The sequence below is a fragment of the Sinohyriopsis cumingii genome, chromosome 16, assembly GCF_028554795.1.
Source record: "Sinohyriopsis cumingii isolate HCF-2022 chromosome 16, ASM2855479v2, whole genome shotgun sequence".
Taxonomy (NCBI): Eukaryota; Metazoa; Mollusca; class Bivalvia; order Unionida; family Unionidae; genus Sinohyriopsis; species Sinohyriopsis cumingii.
This window is the reverse complement of record NC_142976.1, coordinates 41,213,202-41,234,959: the sequence shown is the minus strand read 5'-3', so window position 1 is coordinate 41,234,959 and position 21,758 is coordinate 41,213,202. Positions and strand designations below refer to the sequence as shown.

The window sequence follows — 21,758 nt, the reverse complement described above, 5'->3', positions numbered from 1 at the left end:
TGATGCTGAATATTTTTCTTCCGCACAATTACTTTTCCGCATAATGGACAATGAGAGTGACCTGGCTTTGCATCTCTGTGTGGAATGTGACAAAACCAAAACCTCAGTATACCGGAATGTCCTCGAGGCCGAAAAATATTCTAATCTAATATTCTAATGCAAGCCCCATCACATCTGAATACCAAAACAAATTTTGATACCAAATTGAAATTTTATATTTTAAAATACCCCTGATACCGAAACTAAACATATTTAACTGGTAACACACGCTAAATATTTAGCACGAACTGTAATAGTCTAATCTGAGATACAGGCACAGGGTAAGAAAGTTGAGAAAGACCATCTTTATCTGCTGATTATCTAATTAGAATTCGTTTATATATATGTTGAATGAAGCATTGTTTATTTGGGTTTTCTTTAAATTAAATGTAAGGGCTTAAGTAACCAGGATCTTGGACTCCCTTTGGATTTTTGCCGACGGAGACAGGCAATACAGTGTTCTAAGAGTCGAAATTCATGCAAATAATGTTCAATAGAGAATATATATATATATATATATATATATATATATATATATATATATATATATATATATATATATATATATATATATATATATATATATATATAATGTCCGTTGGCATCTGTCCGTCTATGGGATACGATGGTGTAGCTTCAGAGTAAGCTTTTGTTTCTCCTTCTTTCTAGCTCTCTTTTCAGCTTGCTTTATGTTTCTGTCTACCGCGGCTATTTGAACGCCCTGTCCGACAGCTAGGCGCCAGGTGGAACGGTCGTTAGCACAGCTCTTCCAGTCGTTGTCATTGATGTTGGCCGTCTTCATGTCCTTCTTGTAAACATATTTTGCAGCGCAGACGTGGTCGTCCAATCCGTCGTGCACCTTCTGCTAACACCCCATATAACAGGTCCTTGAGAATGCGGCCTGGGTCCATTCTCTTGACATGGCCGAGCCAGCGAAGGCGCCTCTCGCTGAGAATGGAGAACATGCTGTTTATGTTGGCACATTCTAGAACCTCTGTGTTGGGTACTTTATCCTGCCACTGGATGTGCAGAATGCTCCACAGGCATCTCAGGTGGAAGCTGTTGAGTTTCTTCTCGTGTCTCGCATAGGTGGTCCATGTTTCGCTGATGTAGAGGAGTGAGCTGAGCACGCATGCCTGGTAGACACGCAGTTTGGTCTTCTCGGTGAGCTTGGATTTGTTCCAGACCATCTGGTTAAGTCTAGCCATCACTGCTGCTGCCTTGGCAATCCTGCCGTTCGCCTCAGAATCAGTGGAGAGTGAGCTGGAGATGTTGGACCCGAGATATGTGAAGTTCTCAACAACTTCCACGTTGTACCCATCGATGGTGACGGAGGGAGGGGAGTCTGCGTCCTGCGCCATGACGTTCGTTTTCTTCAAACTGATGGTCAGTCCAAATTCTTTACAGGCGTGGGAGAGGCGGCATACTAACTGCTGAAGTCCGTGTGTGATGTCAAGGCTGCATTGTCGGCGAAGAGCAATTCACGGATGAGTACCTCTGTGACTTTAGTCTTAGCACGGAGACGGGCGATGTTGAACAGAGGCAGAGGAGTATGTGTAGGGGCTGGAGCAGTGCTGATTTTCCGCTCTTGAGGACTTCAGGCGGAATGCCGTCGCTTCCATGAGCCTTCCCACAGGCAAGGCAATCGATGGCTTTTCCGAGCTCTTCCATGGTGGGCGGTGTGTCTAGCTCCTCCATGACAGGCAGGTCTGGTATAGCATCCAAGGCCGTGTCAGTGACGATGTTTTTGGTTGCATACAACTCGTGATAGTGCTCAACCAATCTCTGCAGTTGTTTCCCCTGGTCTGTGATGACTTAGCCCATCTTGGACTTGAGGGGTCGGTCTTGGAAGGGGGAGGCCTGTCGCCTTCTTGATACTCTCATACATTCCTCTTGCATCCCCGGTGTCGGCAGCTGTCTTTATACTGGTGCAAAGGTTCAGCCAGTAGGTGTTGGCACAGCGGCGGACGGCCTTCTTGGCGGTGTTCCTGGCAGTCCTGAGGGCTTGTAGTATTCTGGGGCTGTGTGCAGCTTTGTATTCCAGGAGGATTTTCCTCTTTGCCTCAGTCACGGGCTACATCTCCTCCCAGTTGATCTCATACCAGTAGACATTTTTTGCTCCCTCTTCTCGTAAGCAGCAGTAATGGCTGAATGTACACAGAGTCACGGAGGTGGGACCACTTGGAGTCGATGGTTTCATCAGGTGTCACTTTGGTGAGAGCTTCCTGCAGTTTGCTGATGAACTGCTGTGCTGTGTTTTCTCTGGGTTGCTAGCAAAGCAGGTGTTGATGCGTGGGTGACCCTTCTTCTTGGCGTGGTTCAGCTTCTTGGGTAATATTCGCACCTTGCTGGCCACGAGGGAATGGTCCGTATCGCAGTCGGCACTGTGGTAGTTGCTGGTGGGGAGGACACTGGCCAATTCCGTACGCCTGGTGATGACGAGGTCTAGCTGGTGCCAATGGCGTGAACGTGGGTGTCTGCATGACACCTGGTGGATCTCCTTGCATTTGAAGAAAGTGTTGGTCACACATAGGTTGTGGGAGCAGCACACCTCCGGCAGTCGCTTACCATTCTTGTTGATATTGCCTCTTCGGTAAAAGCCGAGACAGGTGGACCAGACCTCATGGTCAGCTCCCACTCTAGCATTGAAATCTCCTAGTAAGTAGAAGCCTTCATTGTTGGGGATACTGGATATTGCCTGATCCAGAGCCTCATAGAACTTGTCTTTCTCCTCGTGGGTGGAGCAGAGGGTTGGGGCGTATACGTTGAAAATGGTGACCGGGCCTAAGGATGTTGACAGCCGGATGGCAAGGATTCTCTCAGTACCTGATGACGGAGGTTCAATGAAGGCGACTAGCGTGTTCTTTACGGCAATGCCTACACCGTTCTGCCTAGATTCATCCGAGGGTTTCCCTTGCCAAAAGAACGTGTAAATGGTTCCCTGATGGTGCCGCTGTCAACCAGCCGGGTCTCCTGGAGGCAGGCAATGTCGATATATTCGATATATGTCAATATATTCACTTGGTTTGACACCATATTTGTTTCAAAACTTTCGAGGTAATTTTTTACATATGCAATCTGGTGACTCTTTATATATGATACTCTCTAAATGATGCAGCTTCTTTACAAAGAGATACGTTACATCGACAGAAAGCATATTTGCAAAACTAATAATCCAAACTAACCATCCACTGTCCTTCTGTATGAAACAAAATAATGACTTTGACTGCAAAATCATCTAGATATATTATAAAAATGCATGAAATAAATTTGTTATGAGAGAGTATTAGTATATTGATATCTCAGAGAAGTCAACGTAAGATATCATATTTCGAAATCGTCTTATTAATATTATCTTTTTGCAAGGAGAACTTGCTTCATAGGTTCACCTTTAGATGTATACTTATTTGTAATGAACCTCGTCTAAATGGACATTCGTTATAAAGGAATTATCATACAATGGCGGCTCTTTGAAGAACCAATGCCAAATTAGTAGTACTAAATGCTAAGCTGGCGAAAGATGTTTATTATGATAAAAACCAAAGGAAGAAAACCTACTGAGATTGCGGAAATTGTTAAATGAACCAGAGGTCGCCCCTTGGAAAATAGGTAAATCCATAAAGGTGGGAAAATGACAGGATGGGAGTCATTTATACACTTAAGTCGTAAAATGGGCTTGTTTAAATTAGGTTCATACAGTGTTTACTTGATCATAATAAATGGAAACTTGCAGTAACCGTGTTGTGATTTATGATGAGAAATATTGGAAATATACTTCACTACAAATGTGATGCTTTAGGAGTCACATTATCCTGACACCAGGTCGACCAGTCCTAACACTAACCTCTTAACGCTGAGTGCCAAGCGAGGCAGCTGTTAGTACAGTTTTGTACTTACGGTTGTGCATTCTTGGTTGGATCGTGCTAAGAAAAGTGTACGCTCACATGCTTCTTAATGAGCTCCTTTTTCAGACCAGAAACCTTGGCATTTCTCTTCTTTAACCATTCTCTTATTTCTGGAAGAGTGTATGATTCATAAGCTGAACTTCTAGACATGTTACTATTGTAACTTCGTCAATATGAACGGAGTTGATTAGCAGCGCCACCTAGTAGAAATAGCACTGTGAAAACCCCATTGCAATCTGCAACGATGCAGAATAAAAAACACAGATATAATTAACACGGAACAGAGTATGATTCAAAGCAACACATGGTGACTCCGAATATGAAATTTGTGCAGCAGGGTCAAATATAAAAATGGCAAAATTTGCCTTCAATAATGAATATGGATTTTTTTTTTTTTTTTTTTTTTTTTTTTTTTTTAAATTAAGAAACTTGGAAACTGCCGAAAAGTAAAGCATCTGTTACAGATCGTCGTCTTGATGGCTTGTTGACAACAACATAGAATGAAGTAGTTGTTGATAAAGGAAAAACCGCAGGATGTTCTTACACATTACTCCATAAATTTTTGTAAAGTAGTAGGTTTAAATGTTTCATACAAGAGGCATCTATTTAGATCTATATTAGAGGGGCCCCGAGTGGCCGAGTGGTCTAAAGCGCTCACCGTTCCGGATCACTGCCATCTCACCTCTGTCTGCGTGGGTTCGAGTCCAAGGCTCGGCTAGCGTGGGTACGTGGGAAAGCCTGCCAGTAGCTTCTCGTGGGTCGGTGGTTCTTCCCTGGGTTTTCCAGGGTTTTCCTCCACCAGTTATACTGGCCGCCATGTATAGCCTATCTTGTGCTGAAAAATGGCGTTAAACCCTACTACAACAACAACAGATCTATATTACGCTCTCGAAACGCTTGTTTGACTCGACAAATATTATCCGGATTTTTAAATAATTTTTTTTTTACTTTTACAAAGTTCAGAGAAATGAACGAGAAACCCATTATAATGGGCAATTTCGATAGTTATGTAGAAGAGTTCATTAACTATCTAATAACCCATACATAATATCCAAAATATCTTTAGTCCATCATGATTGAATGTGTACGTGCGTGAGTGTGTATTTAAGTCACATTATAAAAAGTAAAGACAAAGAGAAACATGTGTATTCTGCAGTATTTTTCTTTTTGAATCAGAATGAATATTTCAAAACTAAAATCCGCGAAGAAAGAAATTCGTACAGTACCTCATGAAGATTATTTTTACAATCTTGCGGCAGGAAAATGGCACGTTGCACATACACGGTGAAACTTTCGCTTATTTGTGGCAAATTTGTGAACATTACAAAAAAAGACATAACAACCATTGTGACTTAAACTGTTTAATTTCTCACACAGCATGGCGTCCAACATTTAAAGGAATCTTCGCGTCTTCTGGAATTAACGCTTTTAAAGGTACTTGGTAATTCAGTAATTCTTGGACAGGGTCACCGACTTTCTTCCTTGGAATTTGGCCTAACACCGAAGACCGAAGTCATAGCACGGTGAGTCTTATAATGTCTTCGCAATTGATAAATCTCTGACCATTATGGACATTTTCAAAGTAATTAATCCTCTTAAGACATTCAAATACGGATGATGATGAAGTCTACACCGTTTAGGAGCATGCCTTCTTTGCGTTTCATTTGATTCCGTGCAAAGTAGTTGTAAATGCATTCTCGCAACTCAGGAGGTATGCATCAATGTTTTTCTTCAAACTGTCCATTTACAAGATTATAAAATCTGCCTATTTGAACATTTTCAAACAATTCAGCTTTTCGATAGCATTTACATACCAAATGTTCAAAGATCTATGTCGGAGAGAATGTAGTTAATGTTAATGAAACAGGAGATTTTCAAACTTCACACATTTAAAAAAGTGTCGTTATTGGTACGAACATAGTAGCCACAAGTTCTAGCGTAGGTATAGACTTCTTAATAATAAAATAAAGCTTTTCGTCCACTTCTTTAACACGAAAACCTTTTGGTCTGATGTAGGTGTGTATGGTGTGTTGGATGGTATAGTCGGTTTGCTGGATAATATGTTTGTGCCATTTAATCTCCTTTCTTTAAACCCTACCCATTTCTTCTGATAGTAAGTTTGGGGTCTCTTCATTTATACACAAACCATTTCTGTTGATAATAGATCTGAGAGTTAAGAGAGTACACAAGGCGTTTTCGGATTGTGTGTATGTGGTGTTGGATTGTATAGGTTTGTTTGGATGTATATTTGTGATATTAGACCCTTTGTATACACACTACCCCTTTCTTCTGAGATTTAAGAGAGTACACAAGGCGTTTTCGGATTGTGTGCATGGTGTATTGGATGGCATAGGTATGATTAAATATAATATTTCTGCGTTTTCATCTTTTTACGAATTACCACTTTCTTCTGATAGTTGATGTTGGATTTCAGATACTAAACAAGGCATTTAGGATTGTCTGTATGTGGTGTTGGATGGTATATGTGTAGTTCTGGGTAGTCTGTTTCTTCGATTTCATCTCTTTTGTTTAAACCCTGCCCATTTCTGATGTGTGGGGGTATTGGATGGTATTGATGATGTGATGGCTAGTATTCTTGTGCGATTTCATCTACTTCTCTTACACACTACCCTTTTCTTCTGATAATTGGTTTGGTATTTTAGGCACTTAACAATGCGCTTTGGGGAGCGTGTACATTAGCTGGTATATGTGTATTTGGACAATATATTTGTGCGATTTCATCCCCTCATTTTATACACTACTCTTTCTTCTGATGGTGGGCGTGAGGTTTAAGAGACTGCACAAGGCGTTTTTGGATTGTGAGTACGTGGTGTTGGATGGTATAGGTATGTTTGGATAACGTATTTGTACAATTTCATCTCCTTCTTGTACACAATACAATTATCGTAATTTAGTTGGTGTGGGATTTTAGGTACTACACAGGGCATTTTGGACTGTATGGTATATGTGATGCGATGGATAGGGTTTGTGCGATTCAATCTACTTTCTTTAAACCCTACCCCTTACTTCTGAAAGCATGTGTGGGAACACTATACAAGGCGTTTTGAATAGTGTGTATAAGGCATTGGATGGTTGATAGCTATTCCCAGGTTCAATTCACGTAGACTCCTATAAGTATCTAGATGGTAATCAAAAGTTGGTGCTGTATTGTATATGTGATGTGCTGGATGAGAAATGTAGTTTTACTTTTTGTCTCCACCTTAGTTACGTTCAATATTTTTTTGCAACCACTAAAGCCTGTTTTTGTTAGGAATTTTAGTAAATCTTTTAGTTTAGGTCAGTTTTTCCAAACGTTTTTCTGAAATAGTTTAGTGTCCGTTTAAGTCCGTATTAGTTTCGGAACTTTAGAACAATCTATAGTCTGATCATAATTTTATATTTTTTCTGGATTATTTTGCAGTATCGGTTTAAGTCCGATGCAATTTCGGATTTTAGTGCTATACTTTGTCTTGGCCGTGTAAGGCCGTGTAGTCGACAACATTTAAAAATGGCTTTAAAATAATTTTTGAAAGTGGCAAATCTTAGTGTAATACAGGGTGCTTGTGAAGGCATTATTCATTTGAGTGTTAACGGCATCTATCGCCTAGTTCTAACGCACTCAGCCACGCGCTGATCCCTTAAAAAAATCCTATGGAGCCAAACTGAAACAAATGGCTCGACGGGCATGGATATGAGAACTCACTAAATATACAAAGACAGAGATTCCTCAGGTGCGGATCCAGAAATATCGTTTTTATCTAGGGGTGGGGTGGGGACCAGAGCGGCTAAAAGTAGGCAAGGAGTCTGTGAGATGCAACCCTTAAGATCCTGCAATTTAAGCGTCTCCATGGCATAATTTTAACCGTCTAAATGTTAAGAAAACTTACTGTAGGAAGTGTTTCGGCTGTTTCACTCAACCGCTAACAACTCCTCCTCCTATCCCCTGCCAGTCCGCACTAACACTCAGTTTTATCCCCCCTTCCACCTGCCTGTTCACCCGTACTTGTAGTATGTCAGCAGAATCGTAATATGTTGTCTCCGCTGGCGAGGTTCAGACCTGACTGAAGAGCAGTAGTACCACAGCGAGTATAACTGTCGCTGTCATTGGACAGAATATATTATTGGTAGATACCTTTACATTGATTGCATACATTATCGTCTTGTATTGGTTTAGTTAAATGATAACCCAACCAACAAAAGGCGTTGTAGAATTACAAAAGAATTTTTTTTAGTTATTTACTATTGGCTATCGGCTGTAAATAATAAAGGTTACATTATCTGTAAAAGTCATATCGTTTGAATATTGCTACTGATGACTATTTTAGAACTCTGAGAGTGTTCGTGAGAAATAGGCACCTTTAGACTTTGCGAAAACAGTTTCTAGAAGGGAAATTATCAATACTTATTCATAAATTTTGAAAATATTTCGTACCTATATATGAAAGAGAAAGCATTATCAATTATGGACAATGAAGTTTCAAAGTGAGAGCGATTTGTTTGCATTTTTTACGTTGGTTGGTTTATTTTTGACACATATTTCTGCTGCGATTAATTACAAAGCCGGTGTACTTCTGATGACCAACGCAACAGAGCCTTTCGACATCAGACGTGTTGGTCCAGCATTGACGATAGCCTTCGAGGTTGCGAGGCGTGACTATGGGGTTAATTTTGACGTGATGTACCATACTTATACTGGCCACTGTCCGAAGCAAGCGACAATTGGTCACATGACCGAATTGTACTATTATCAGCAAGTGAAGGCTTTCATAGGCCCTGCTTGTTCCCAGACACTGGTTAATACCGGACAATTGGCCCAGTATCTGCGCCTACCGATGATCACGGGAGTAGGAGATCTGCTTGTTCGATCCATGGAGTCAGACGACATATACGAAACAACAACCATCCTGTCATACAATCTGGCCAAGCTATCAAGTAAGAGAGAGAGAGAGAGAGAGAGAGAGAGAGAGAGAGAGAGATCATCACATAATTACACACGAAACTGTTAATGAACAATTTCAAGCAATGTAAAAAAAATATTTTACGTTAAGAGTTACACTTAGAATATGATATGAAAACGATATATGTTACAGTACCAGCAATGAATTTTTCGTGTGGAAAACAATCCATTGAAAAATTGTCGTCTGTTACTTAAAACATAAAGTATGGATTTTATGGGGCTGGTCATTAGCTTTGAAATATGATTTCAGATGAAACTGAATGAAATTATGTCTACAAGTTGACGTATTCTATCATTCAAATAGTGTTCAACATTTTCATATCTGATAGACAGGATTTTCGGATATTTCATCATTTTATGTCCAAAGGTCATGGGTTTTTGAGGTCCAGAAACTTCATGTTTAGTGAAATGAACACAGGATTAAAAAGTTGATATCACCATGATTTTGCTATATTTAATTACGTTGCCGTGTGATGTTTCTGAATTATTTGTCACAGTACATCAAATACAAAAGAATAAAATTTATTGTTCAGCTACTGCAATAATGGACCGAAATCATGAAGTTGTATTAGACTTAAGATGTGAAAGAAAATTAAGAGTCTGTTTACCGTCTGGTCTGTTGACAAGTTAATTTTGACACTAAAATAGTTTTGTTTTCAAACCACACTATATATGGATCATAACTATTCTTTACCATATTTACTCCAAAGTCTGTCTTTTCCATACTTTATTTACGTGAACTAGTTCTAAATGACGGCGAAACCTTTCTCAGGACTTGTTTCTAACATCTATAAATAAAGTCTCTACGCTAAAATAACTTTCAAATTAGGCTTATTTCCAAAGATCATTTGTAAAATTTAAAAGAACGATCATTTTGGCGTGAATTTTTGATCTTGAGCAAATTTAAATGCATCGAAACATTTCCTAAGTTTCAATTAACATCACTATTAATGTTACTGACTGTTCAAAAATACTAACTAGTCAATGGATCACTCATATTTATAATTAAAAAACGAGGGGGAAACAGATAAAATAGAAAATATTCCATTGAGCATATTCTAATTAGTGACAGCGAAAACCGGCTAAGATATATGGCCCAACATGAAAACAACAAGCATCTCCAAAGTTTGGCATGCAATCTCCAGTAGAAAAGCAAACAGTACGTGATGTATCATCAGTAAAACATTTATGTATGTTTCTTGCTGACTCAGCACATTCCTCCACCCCCAATCTGAAGCATAGTCTACAATTATACCGAACATTTAGAACATGTAACCAACATTGATTCATGTCTTAGTGTGCATATTTGGCAATGTTCCACACAAGAAAAATTATAATGATTACGTAGATTTTATTTTTCAGCACACGATACATTCCCTACAGCCTTACTAGATGATATTAAAATCGACCTGGTATAATTTAATTTTTTTTTTTAAAGCACATGATATTACGGTACAAACAGACGGACACAAAAACAATAATGGAAAAGTCATTGCAGCGAAAGCCAAATATTACCGCTTTGAATGCTAATAGAGAGTAAATATTACAGATTTAGTGAGCAGCGCAAATGGTTATGGATGCTTTTCAAAGGCAGAAGTTGCAATTTGAATCTTGTTAATGGATAAATATTTTTTAAAATAAATTTAACACCACCTTAGTGTCTAAATTAGGCCACACACAGTACAAACTGAAACGATACTCAGCGTTCGAAATATAGGTATAACATGGCTTAAAACCAGACAAACAAACGCGTGAATAAATAAAAAACTTAATCCTTAATCGTACGAGAAACGTTACACATTCTTAAGAGTACGTGAAACATAGGAAAACGATTAACAAAGATATCTTAGCATTTAAAGCAAAAGAAAATATATCGTATTGCTAACATGCAAAAATTATCCAACAAATCCAATTGTTGAGCGAAGAGAATGCCCTCTCATATGAAAATAGAGCCTATCCTGAAGTTCCGATATACCTTACCCCCGGGACAGAAGCTTTAGATACTCAGATTGGCATTTTGTCTTTAAAAAGTGTTGTTCAAAGTACGATACAGTAAAGAAATATTCTTCAAATATCCAAAGAAGTAGCAGTGAAATGTATATAGAAATATTGCTAGCTAAGTAAAAGAGAATGCAAATATCTACCACTTCCAAAGCAATTCAGTGTAATTATTGCTAGTGGTTTTGCAGAGCAAAGTCTATGACGCTTTAAAGATGTTGTTCCAACCGAAGATATTAGTATTTTAATGATACATTGTGGATCTGTACAAAGAGGGCATACAAGAAGGGTCTGAAGGAATTACAGTATATTCTGGACAGAAGCAACTCTAGAACAAACGAAAGCCATTCTATTATTAAAATTCCTATTGAAAGTTAGTTCAAATTTGGAAAAAGAAAACATCGCAGCATCCAGCACTATAGCAGATACAAAAATGTCAGCTGTAGCAACAGCCATAGCGTTGACTAAATTATTAACGACTCTATAGATAACATTTTTTTTAAAGGTGTGGCGGGTGGTGGACAGTGAACAAGTGGTGTTAGTGGTGTATCAGGATATAAAGATTCGTTCATTGATCAAATTAATGGACCGCTCCGGTGGCCTAAGTGGTTCAATCGTCCGCCTCGAATGCGGGAGGTCGTGGGTTCGAACTCTGACTGAATCATACCAAAGATTTATAAAAATGATGCCCCCGTGCTAGACATCATTATAAACTGACACACTGCAGACATCGTAGCGATATGACTAAAACTGTTAAAGCTACGTTAACAATCCAAATAAATAATGCTTAATAACGGCTTTAAAATGTTCATTATCTGTTTTGTGTTAGCTCGTGAAACATCAACATTGACTAGAGTTACAGTTATCGTGATGCGTTGTCTGTTGAAACGAGCTAAACGAATTGCTCTTTTCTTGGATATATGTATTAATTTACTATTTCATAGTTTAGGTGTGTTTGTTAAGTGTTGTTTTGGCCGGAGATGAAAACAAACCACCCAGAAGAGTTACAGATTAGTAAGCCATAAGTCTAAAAAAAAATGATTATTTATTTTGTTCTTGTAATATATTCTCTCCTTTCCATGAATAATATTTATTTTTATTTTATTACTGTGTGTATATTAACGTCAGAGAATCGGAGAGAAATGTCATACACAATAATTGATACATCGTCATCCTTCTTCTTTTCTGCATAATTTTACCCACTTTGTAATCGTTCTCTGTTTTTAAATTTATTGTTTTACGTCATGGGCTGTTTATCAACCTTGGAATACGTCTATTATCTACATTGATTTCGATTGTAGGGTTTCATCCCAGTTTAAACGAGTGACTGGATTTATGTAAACTGTTGTTGCGTCCAAACAACATCCAAACGAAACTACCTATTTTGTCACCGTATCACTCGGTAATAAAAAGAAATCGTCACTATTAAAAGCACGGTATAATTACACTTCTGAATCGGTCATTTTTTATCATGATGTTTTATCTCTGTTGTAATCTTGCCTTTCTAAGAATCAATAACTCATTTGGCTTTTTAACAGCGTCTGACACTGTTGAAGCAGACGTTGTAATATATGAATTGAACAAGTGCACCTAAACACCTATTATAATTGATCGAATGCTCTGATTTAACCTTAAAATACCTTCATCCGCTACCATCTTACACAAAGAAGTCCAACCAGTCTGTTCATATTGTCCGCCGTTAAATTTATATCATCAACTGAACATGTTCTGCAGTACTCAATAGTAACTCCTCCAAATTTAAAATGACGTTTGCAAGAATCTTTTGCGAAACCTTGGTGTATAGTTTCATGTTTTGCTAGCTCGTTAAGAATCAGATATCTTCTTGTTCCTCTGGAGTTGTCTCCAGCCATCCATTGGTGTAATCTCCAGTGTTCCATTGGTTGAATCTCCAGTCATCCATTGGTAGAATCGCCAGCCATCAATTGGTGTAATCTCCAGTGTTCCATTGGTTGAATCTCCAGTCATCCATTGGTAGAATCGCCAGCCATCAATTGGTGTAATATCCAGTGTTCCACTGGTTGAATCTCCAGCCATCCATTGGTAGAATCGCCAGCCATCAATTGGTGTAATATCCAGTGTTCCATTGGTTGAATCTCCAGTCATCCATTGGTAGAATCGCCAGCCATCAATTGGTGTAATATCCAGTGTTCCACTGGTTGAATCTCCAGCCATCCATTGGTGTAATATCCAGTGTTCCACTGGTTGAATCTCCAGTCATCCATTGGTAGAATCGCCAGCCATCAATTGGTGTAATATCCAGTGTTCCACTGGTTGAATCTCCAGCATCCATTGGTGTAATATCCAGTGTTCCATTGGTTGAATCTCCAGTCATCCATTGGTAGAATCGCCAGCCATCAATTGGTGTAATATCCAGTGTTCCACTGGTTGAATCTCCAGCCATCCATTGGTGTAATCTCCAGTGTTCCATTGGTTGAATCTCCAGCCATCCATTGGTGTAATCGCCAGCCATCAATTGGTGTAATATCCAGTGTTCCACTGGTTGAATCTCCAGCCATCCATTGGTGTAATCTCCAGTGTTCCATTGGTTGAATCTCCAGCCATCCATTGGTGTAATCTCCAGTGTTCCATTGGTTGAATCTCCAGTCATCCATTGGTAGAATCGCCAGCCATCCATTGGTGTAATCTCCAGTGTTCCACTGGTTGAATCTCCAGTCATCCTTTGGTAGAATCGCCAGCCATTCATTGGTGGAATTTTAAAATTGTGACAGACCACAGCATAGTGACTCAAGCCAATCTTATTGCAATTTTATCTGAATGCAACTTTCAATTACAATATTAAATATGGCTTTCTTTAAATTTTAGTTGGTAGATCAGATTATACTCTTGCAATTTTCATTTTTATCAGTTTATTTTAGATGCAGTTGGAATCAACTTTATATTTTTGAATGTCATCGATTTTAATTTTTTATGTTGTGTCGTTATGTATCACCATGGTAGTCACCCTAACGCGTTGTACATGTGTACCATTTTGTTATTTAATTTGCTGTTTTGTATTTTCTTATTTTTCTTCTGTTTTTTATGATAAATATAAATGAACATTACGTGCATGTTTTAGCTACTTCATTTTGTAATGCGCTGTTTTGTTTTTAGTTATAGTTTTTAGACATGTGTCACATTCTGTTGATGATATTTTCCTTTTCTGCGTAAATACCAGATATATTTCATTGTGAAGTACAACGAAACGTGACACCGTAACGAGTGGCGAAGCCACCAGTTAAAATCAGTCGCGATTATGGGGATCACGTGCCCCGGGTCCCATAGTCATGAAGAACCCCCAAGCCCGTTACCGTGTATAAAATGAAATGTGTTTAAATAAACCATATATACCATCTAATACTTAGCCTAATATAAATATGATAATTATAGACCTATAATGGGCAGTACAAGGGCTGCTTTCAGGGTGTATTTGTAGAAATGTGACAGCCCCCTATATTAAGTGCATCTGACTCACCAGAGCCTTACTTCGGCCTTTCTGAAAATATATCCTTTGTGGTACTACAACACGAAATATATCCAGTATTAGCGTATGAAAAGAAAATTTATTTTTTATTATACATCGGTACCAGAATTGTTCCAAAATCGAAGTATTATAGATTAAAATTACTCTTCTGCACATCATCTTACCCCATCCCACTCCCTCTTTCGTAGAATCACGTCACTTTAATTGGCTGATAATACAAATACCAGTGACTTAAAGAGAGCGATATGATTTGGTTGGCATAATCTGTCGCAGTAAAGTATAAATTTGACATTTTGTAAACTATTTTACCCTATCTGAAAGCAATGCAAACATGATTCATCAACTCATCACAGAGAGATTTTCGCTGTGGTAAAGGAAGTAAAGGAAATTGAATTCAGTCTAACGGCGTCGAGTCAGATTTCTTCCGCAGCAACTAATTTCCATGTTTGGAATGTAATGCAGTCTCCATTTATTTCGTCTAGCTCGCAAAATGCTGTTTTTTGTTGCTTCATGTGTAACGTATATAGGCACACACTAGCGTCGCATGGCAGACGGGAAATCTTATATTTTTATATGTGAAAAATACAATGATATATTTTTCATGTGTGAGAATATAGGAATGAAAAAAGAATATAAAAAATGATGTTGCCAATAAGTTATGAAATTCACATTTAAGTATATAATAAAAAGCGCATTATACGTCAAAATTTCAGGGTTCCATGCTTCAAATTGACATTATCATTATTTCGTTTTACCATCGTGGCCAGGGGAGAAATGTTCTTTTGCACATTTATTTTAACGCAGTAATGTTTAATAATTTTTGCTGGTTCGCAACTGTTAAACAATTCAGACTTTCCATTTCACAACGACCTATATTTTATTTATCATTCATTCCTATGGTCTTTAACATCATTTAAACTTTGTATATGTCATCTCTTTTGTCGTATAGATATGCCACATTGAGTGATGCAATGTTTATAAGGTTATGCTATATACGAAACTCCTACTTTTTCCTTTAAATATTGTAACACTCATTAATTAATGAAATATGGCAGTATCTGCTAGCATCTGTTGATTACATTGTTAAACTAGTTACATATTTTTTTTATAAAAAGGAACACGCGATTGATATTCTGTTTTATTAGATTAACTGTAGTAGCTGGCAAAAAAGTAAAACTTACATAGCTTTTGTTTTCATTGTAACATTTAAAACTGTGTCGGAAATACCCGAGACAATGAACCTGACAAAAGATACCTTTTTTAGTGGCAGAAGTAGACGGATAAATAAAGAAAGTCTGTAAATACAGGTGGTAACACGCGTGATTGTTATCAAGAAAGAGTCACAAATACCAGAGGACCTATTATTAAAGAAAGACCAATGACTTTAACATGCCATAAAAATACGCGAGATAATCAAATTTAAGACATAACAGAAATTTAGAAATGCAATAGTGAAAGCAGCACGAATGAGCACAGGTTTCGTACGCATACTATGGGTGTGGATGTTGAAAAAAGTTATTTAAATATTAGTCATGGCGAAAATAAAGAGTGTACAATTCTAAATCTAATGTTAGCTTTTTCTTAGTAAACACGCATGAGAAAATTTTGCCTTTAAATGTATTTGATCTTTGGAGTTATAATCGCCCCGGTAAAAGTAATTACCAATTACATCTTTGAGACTTTCCTTAGTATTCAGAAATAAAAATACTGATTAATACAAAGAACTTAACAAGTATAATCACGTTTCCTTACCAACCATATATATATGTGTGTGTGTGTGTGTGTGTATGTGTGTGTGTGTGTGTGTGTTGTTTGCTTTGCTATTATTGATGACACATCATCGAGTAGTTGTGAGATTAATTACGTTATTATGACGTAAACAAACAAACAACGAGCTTGTTTTTCCAGCATGCAAATAAAAGGCATAGTACGTCCCGATCGCATATTAGGTTATTACATAATGGCTTTTGTATTTCTCTCTCTCTCTCTCTCTCTCTCTCTCTCTCTCTCTCTCCATGAATTTAATTTTGTATACATTTTCTTAAATTGTCCGATACAGTGTATACATGTTATGACTATGCTATCAATAGGCCAGTTTCTGCCAGGTTGCTAGGAAATAGTTTGTCGTTTTCTGATTGGCTGTATTGAAATTTCAGAGAATGATTGCAATATTTTAATGAACAAAAATAAAAACGGTCCGAATGAATATACCTCATACAGTGTGTGTGTGTGTGTGTGTGTGTGTGTGTGGGGTGATAAAACTGTGAGCCTAAGAAACAGAAAAGTTATGTGGAATTCGTCTGCCTATCCCGCACAATGAAAACATTGAAGGTTCCTCGTGCACTATCGAAATAACATAGTTCTTTTGGTTGGATTCTCTTCTTCACTATGTTCATTCCTATCTTTTTATATGCTTTTTGCAAACATTTCGGTGCATATTAAAAAAGAAGAAAATAGGAGTAATTCCAGTGAATGCTCGAGCCGTAAACCTACTTTATAACTTCCTTTAGAAACAAAACAAAACAGCTGATGGCGTTAAGTTCGTTAAGAAAGGAACCGCAAACATCGTGAAGTTAAACTTTTTCTCATTATCCTTCTTCACTAATGATACAAACCTAATGACACAAACTTTAAATCACGAATTAAGAAACACCTTCAAACTGTGATAAGATATATGCCGCATTATCAGTTAAAATTACAGTTTAGATATATAACTAGAATCTTCCATCTGAAAGAGTGTCAACCCTAACGATTTGGCTTCCAAACTTTAATAGACGATCAATTATTTTCTGACAATTTAAGGATGTCAGCTTTTGTAAAATCCATGGTTAATACACATCTTCAATGCCATGATCGTTATGGTTTCATCGATTAGATGACATTATTGCAAAAGCGTATTGTTGCGCTATGAACTCACATGAAATAACATAAATAGCGTGTTGCGGCTTGTCTCTCGCGTAATAACGCAAAACTATGGATGCTTGTACTATTTTAATAACGCAAAACTATGGATGCTTGTACTATTTTAATAATCACAATAACAGCCATTTGAGAGAAAATGATACAGTTAAAAAAGGGCATAAATCTTTGGGAAATCTTTAGTGATTGACATTCTCTCCTAGATCGACGGCGCAGGCTTTCTGTCGTGCAGAACTATTGTAATATCAGTATCTAGTGTATACTGAAAAATGCACACATCAACGTTATATATATATATATATATATATATATATATATATATATATATATATATATATATATATATATATATATATATATATATATATATATATATGTGTGTGTGTGTGTGTGTGTGTGTGTGTGTGTGTACGTGTTTGTGGGTGGATGGGTGTGAGTGTGCGTGTGATTTGTATTTTTAACTTAGCTTTAACAAGTTTTCAGTCATCTCGCTACGATGTCTGAAGTGTGGCAGTTTACAGTGATATCCAGCACAGGGGCATCATGTCCCATCCAGTCACATTATCCTGACGACAGACTGACCAGTCCTAACACTAAGCTTTTAATACTGAGCGCTAAGCGCGGCAGCTGCTAGTGCCATTTCTTTTTATATATAAGTGGTTGGTATGTCTTGATCGGGGTTCGAACCCTCGACCTCCTGCATCCGAGGAAAGCACTCCAAAAACTTAGGCCACCGTAGCGGTACTCATCAACATGTACTTATATTTTTGTATTCAGTAACAAGTGTTTATTACTTAGCAATTTTTTTAAAACATTCTAATTGAGTGCTTATGTTATGAACAATTAGTGGTAGGTGTTTTTTCCAATAGTTTTTCGACAGAATGCATTTTACAGCAAAATGTCAAAGTGAAACCTTCCCAATGTAATTATCCAGGTACTGAGAATGCCAGTGAATCATGCAGTCATGGAGGATATGGCAGCTATTTCGACATGGAGTGTTGAAATCCACTCCCTCGTAGCTGAGCCATCTGTCTAACCTCCTGGCATCAACCTTCCACGTCATCTGTGGACCACACTGAACCGCTTTTGGACAGGATATTGTCGTTGTGCAGTCAACCTTGTCCGATGGGGGGCAAGGCACTAACTCTTCTTGTTGCTGTGGAACTCTTCAGACCATGTCACACATTGTGAACAACTGTCCACTGACAAAGTTCCCCGGTGGACTGCAGGCTCTGCACCTTGCTGTTGATGATGTTAAATGGCTGAGCACGCACTGCACACGATAATATTAATAATGCAGTCATAGTGTACCCAAGCATCCAGGAGAGCACATATAGACTATTTTTCATCCTAGAGCCCACAAGATGATATGTGCGTAAGAAACAGCACATTGCAAGAACAGAATTTGAAGATGGACAGTTTTCACAGCTGCAACTGAAATCTTGGAACGAACAAAGGATTTGCTTTCGAATCTTGATGAGTATTGTCTCTACAACCTATCATCATACCTGGCAAAAATGATATAAGCAAAAAATCGTGCCAAAAATTAGTGAAGTTAACATCGTTCACGTTGTTTTAATATGAATATTAAAAATAAACTTCATTTTCTGTTTATTTGTTAAACTGTTAGGTCAAGAAAATGAATAGAATGTTGAAGACTGAAATGATAGCAGAGCCCAATTGTGTTTTTTTTTTTCCCGATGGTTTTAGGTTGTTCTGAGTTTTCAGGGTCGAAGGCAGGATAACTCATTTGCACCAGAATGAACAAATCATATCAGTGGTGCGTTTTTCAGTGAGTGTTGTGTGATTCGTTATAGTTTTACTGTCTCTACTACTCTATGGGAAAGGGGCAAAAACTGCAGGTGAAAGATGTCACTGGAAGCCGCAGTACCAATCCTGCATGCAGGCGACTCAGGCCTTAGGCCGTCTGGTGTTGATCCGGAGACGACACCATCACCCGGCAGCAGCCTGAGTGATCAAGCAGCCTTTTCTAGGGACAGCACTGCTTGCTACGCATGGAGAGGGGCCTAGAAAAGGTGGCCTAACCAAAGCTCGTCTTCTTACCCCCCAGCTGGCCTTCCTCAGCTAACGGGCATCTTCCAACACGGTCAAAACTTAACAGAAAAAACAAGGCATGCCCCACCTGATTCACATCGTGGCAAGAGACTAAAACTGGCTTGTTGGAACATGCTAGACTCAACCGACAGCAACAGACCAGAACGACGCACTGCCTTAATCGCACACAAAATCTCTCGCCTTGCTGTTGATATTGCTGCACTTAGCGAAGTCCGCCTTTCAGAGGAGGGCAGTTTGAGAGAACTCGGAGCTGGATACACCTTGTCCTGGTCAGAAAAACCAAAAACTGAAAAACGACTTTCAGGAGTTGGTTTCATGGTCAAGGACACAATCGCCACCAAGTTAACAAACCTTCCCTCTGGTCACAACGACGGCATCGTGTCCATGCGTCTCCCGTTAGGGAACCAAAAACACGCCACACTCTTCAGTGCATATGCTCCAACATTCCAAGCAGATCCTTCTGAAAATGGTAAATTCTACGCTGCCCTGAGCAGACTTATCAAGAAGGTCCCAGAGAGCGACAAAATAATCATCCTCGGAGATTTCAATGCCATAGTGGGCCGAGACTCAGAAGCCTGGAAAGCCGTCATTGGGAAACATGGCGTGGGTGGCTGGAAAGACAATGAGCGCTTGCTTTTTGAATTTTGCGCATAATTACAGCTCACTATCACAAACACCGTATTTCAGCAGAAAGACAGCCAGAAAACTACCTGGATGCATCCTAGATCAAAACACTGGCAAATAATCGATTATATCATAGTACGCCAGAGGGACTTAAAAGATGTCCTTCATATTAGAGTGATATCCAGTGCAGAGTGCCACACAGACCATCGTCTTGTCCGATGGAAACTCGACTTCCACTTCAAGCCAAGGCCCAAACAACAACGAGGTACCCCGAAAAGGAAGCTCCAGATCAAAAACCTGTAGTCTGAAGACGTCGAGGCAGATTTTCAAGAGAGCCTGCAGTCTAGACTTGAAGAACGTAATTGTTCGGCAGATCTACCTCGGGAAGAGATGTTGAATCACATCAAGGCTGCCATTCCGCAAACCTCAGAAGAAATCCTTGGATTCACCACTAAGAAAAACAAAGACTGGTTTGACGAAAACAACCAAGAAATCCAAGAACTGCTTGCAAAAAAGAGATCAGCGTACCAAGCCCATCTCGCACAACCATCCTGTCCACAGAAGAAAGCAGTCTTCCGCCTTATCTGCAGCTCCCTCTAGTGCAGTCTCCGAGACATACAAAATGAATGGTAAACAAAGCTTGCAGAAAGTACCCAGCTGTACGCTGACACTGGTGAGTATAAGGGGTTCTATGAAGCGCTGAAATTAGTGTATGGTCCTTCCTTCCAAATACAGAGTCCCCTACGGAGTGCAGATGGCCAGCTACTCACTGACAGGGAATCTATCCTGAATCGCTGGTCAGAGCACTTCCACACCGTCTTCAGCACTAGCCGTACAGTCCAGGAGGCAGCTATTGATCGCATCCCACAACAGCCACCTAGAACTTGATGAGGCATCCGCACTGAAAGATATTGTAAAACCCATAGAACAATTGAAGACAGGAAAGGCTGCAGGAAAAGATGGTATCCCACCAGAGATATGGAAAAGAGGAGGCCTAGCATTGCACACCAAACTCCACGAGTTCTTCGTTTGCTGCTGAGAGCGAGGGAAACTTCCACAAGACCTCCGAGAAGCAGCCAAGTCTGACTGCTCAAACTACCGTGAGATAACTCTGCTCTCCATTGCAGGCAAAATCCTTGCTATAGTGTTGATAAACAGACTGGTGTCAACCATTGCAGAAGAACATGTTCCAGAGAGACAATGTGGCTTCAGAGCCAATAGGGGCACAATTGACATTGTGTTCGTCCTGAGACAGATCCAGGAAACATTCCGAGAACAAAACAAAGGACTGTACATCACATTTGTGGACCTGACGAAGGCATTTGATACGGTGAGCAGAACTAGACTGGAAAATCCTTGAAAATCTCGGCTGTCATCCTAAATTCCTTCCCATGGACATCCAACTACATGAAGACTAGCTTGGTCAGGTTAGAAACAATAACGACCTGTCACAGACCTTCCCCATTGCAAATGGCGTAAAACAGGACTGCGTTTTAGGCCCCACACTGTTCTCAATCTTTTTCAGCATGATCTCCAAAAAGCAACAGAAGAACTTGATGACGAAGATGGCATCTATATCCGATTCCGGTCTGATGGCAACCTCTTCAACTTAAGGCGACTTCATGCCCACACCAAGACCTTGGAAAAACTGATTAATGCCTTAGCGCGTAACATCCTGCTTTGCAGAAGCTTGCCAACTCTTTGGTCTTGAGGTTAACCTAAAGAAAACTGAGGTACT

At 39.0% G+C, this 21,758-nt stretch overlaps 1 protein-coding gene across 1 annotated transcript in view; it reads left to right on the top strand.

Annotated features, from left to right (window-relative positions):
• The first annotated feature begins 8,797 nt into the window (after positions 1-8,797).
• Positions 8,798-21,758, top strand: part of LOC149780288 (atrial natriuretic peptide receptor 1-like) — a 124,214-nt gene continuing 111,253 nt past the window's right edge. Inside the window, exons 1-3 of the mRNA XM_089936190.1 lie at positions 8,798-8,876; positions 19,392-20,003; positions 21,148-21,310. Of these exons, the coding sequence (XP_089792316.1) occupies positions 8,813-8,876; positions 19,392-20,003; positions 21,148-21,310 (839 nt within the window). The 5' untranslated portion in view covers positions 8,798-8,812. The remainder of the gene's footprint in view (positions 8,877-19,391; positions 20,004-21,147; positions 21,311-21,758) is intronic.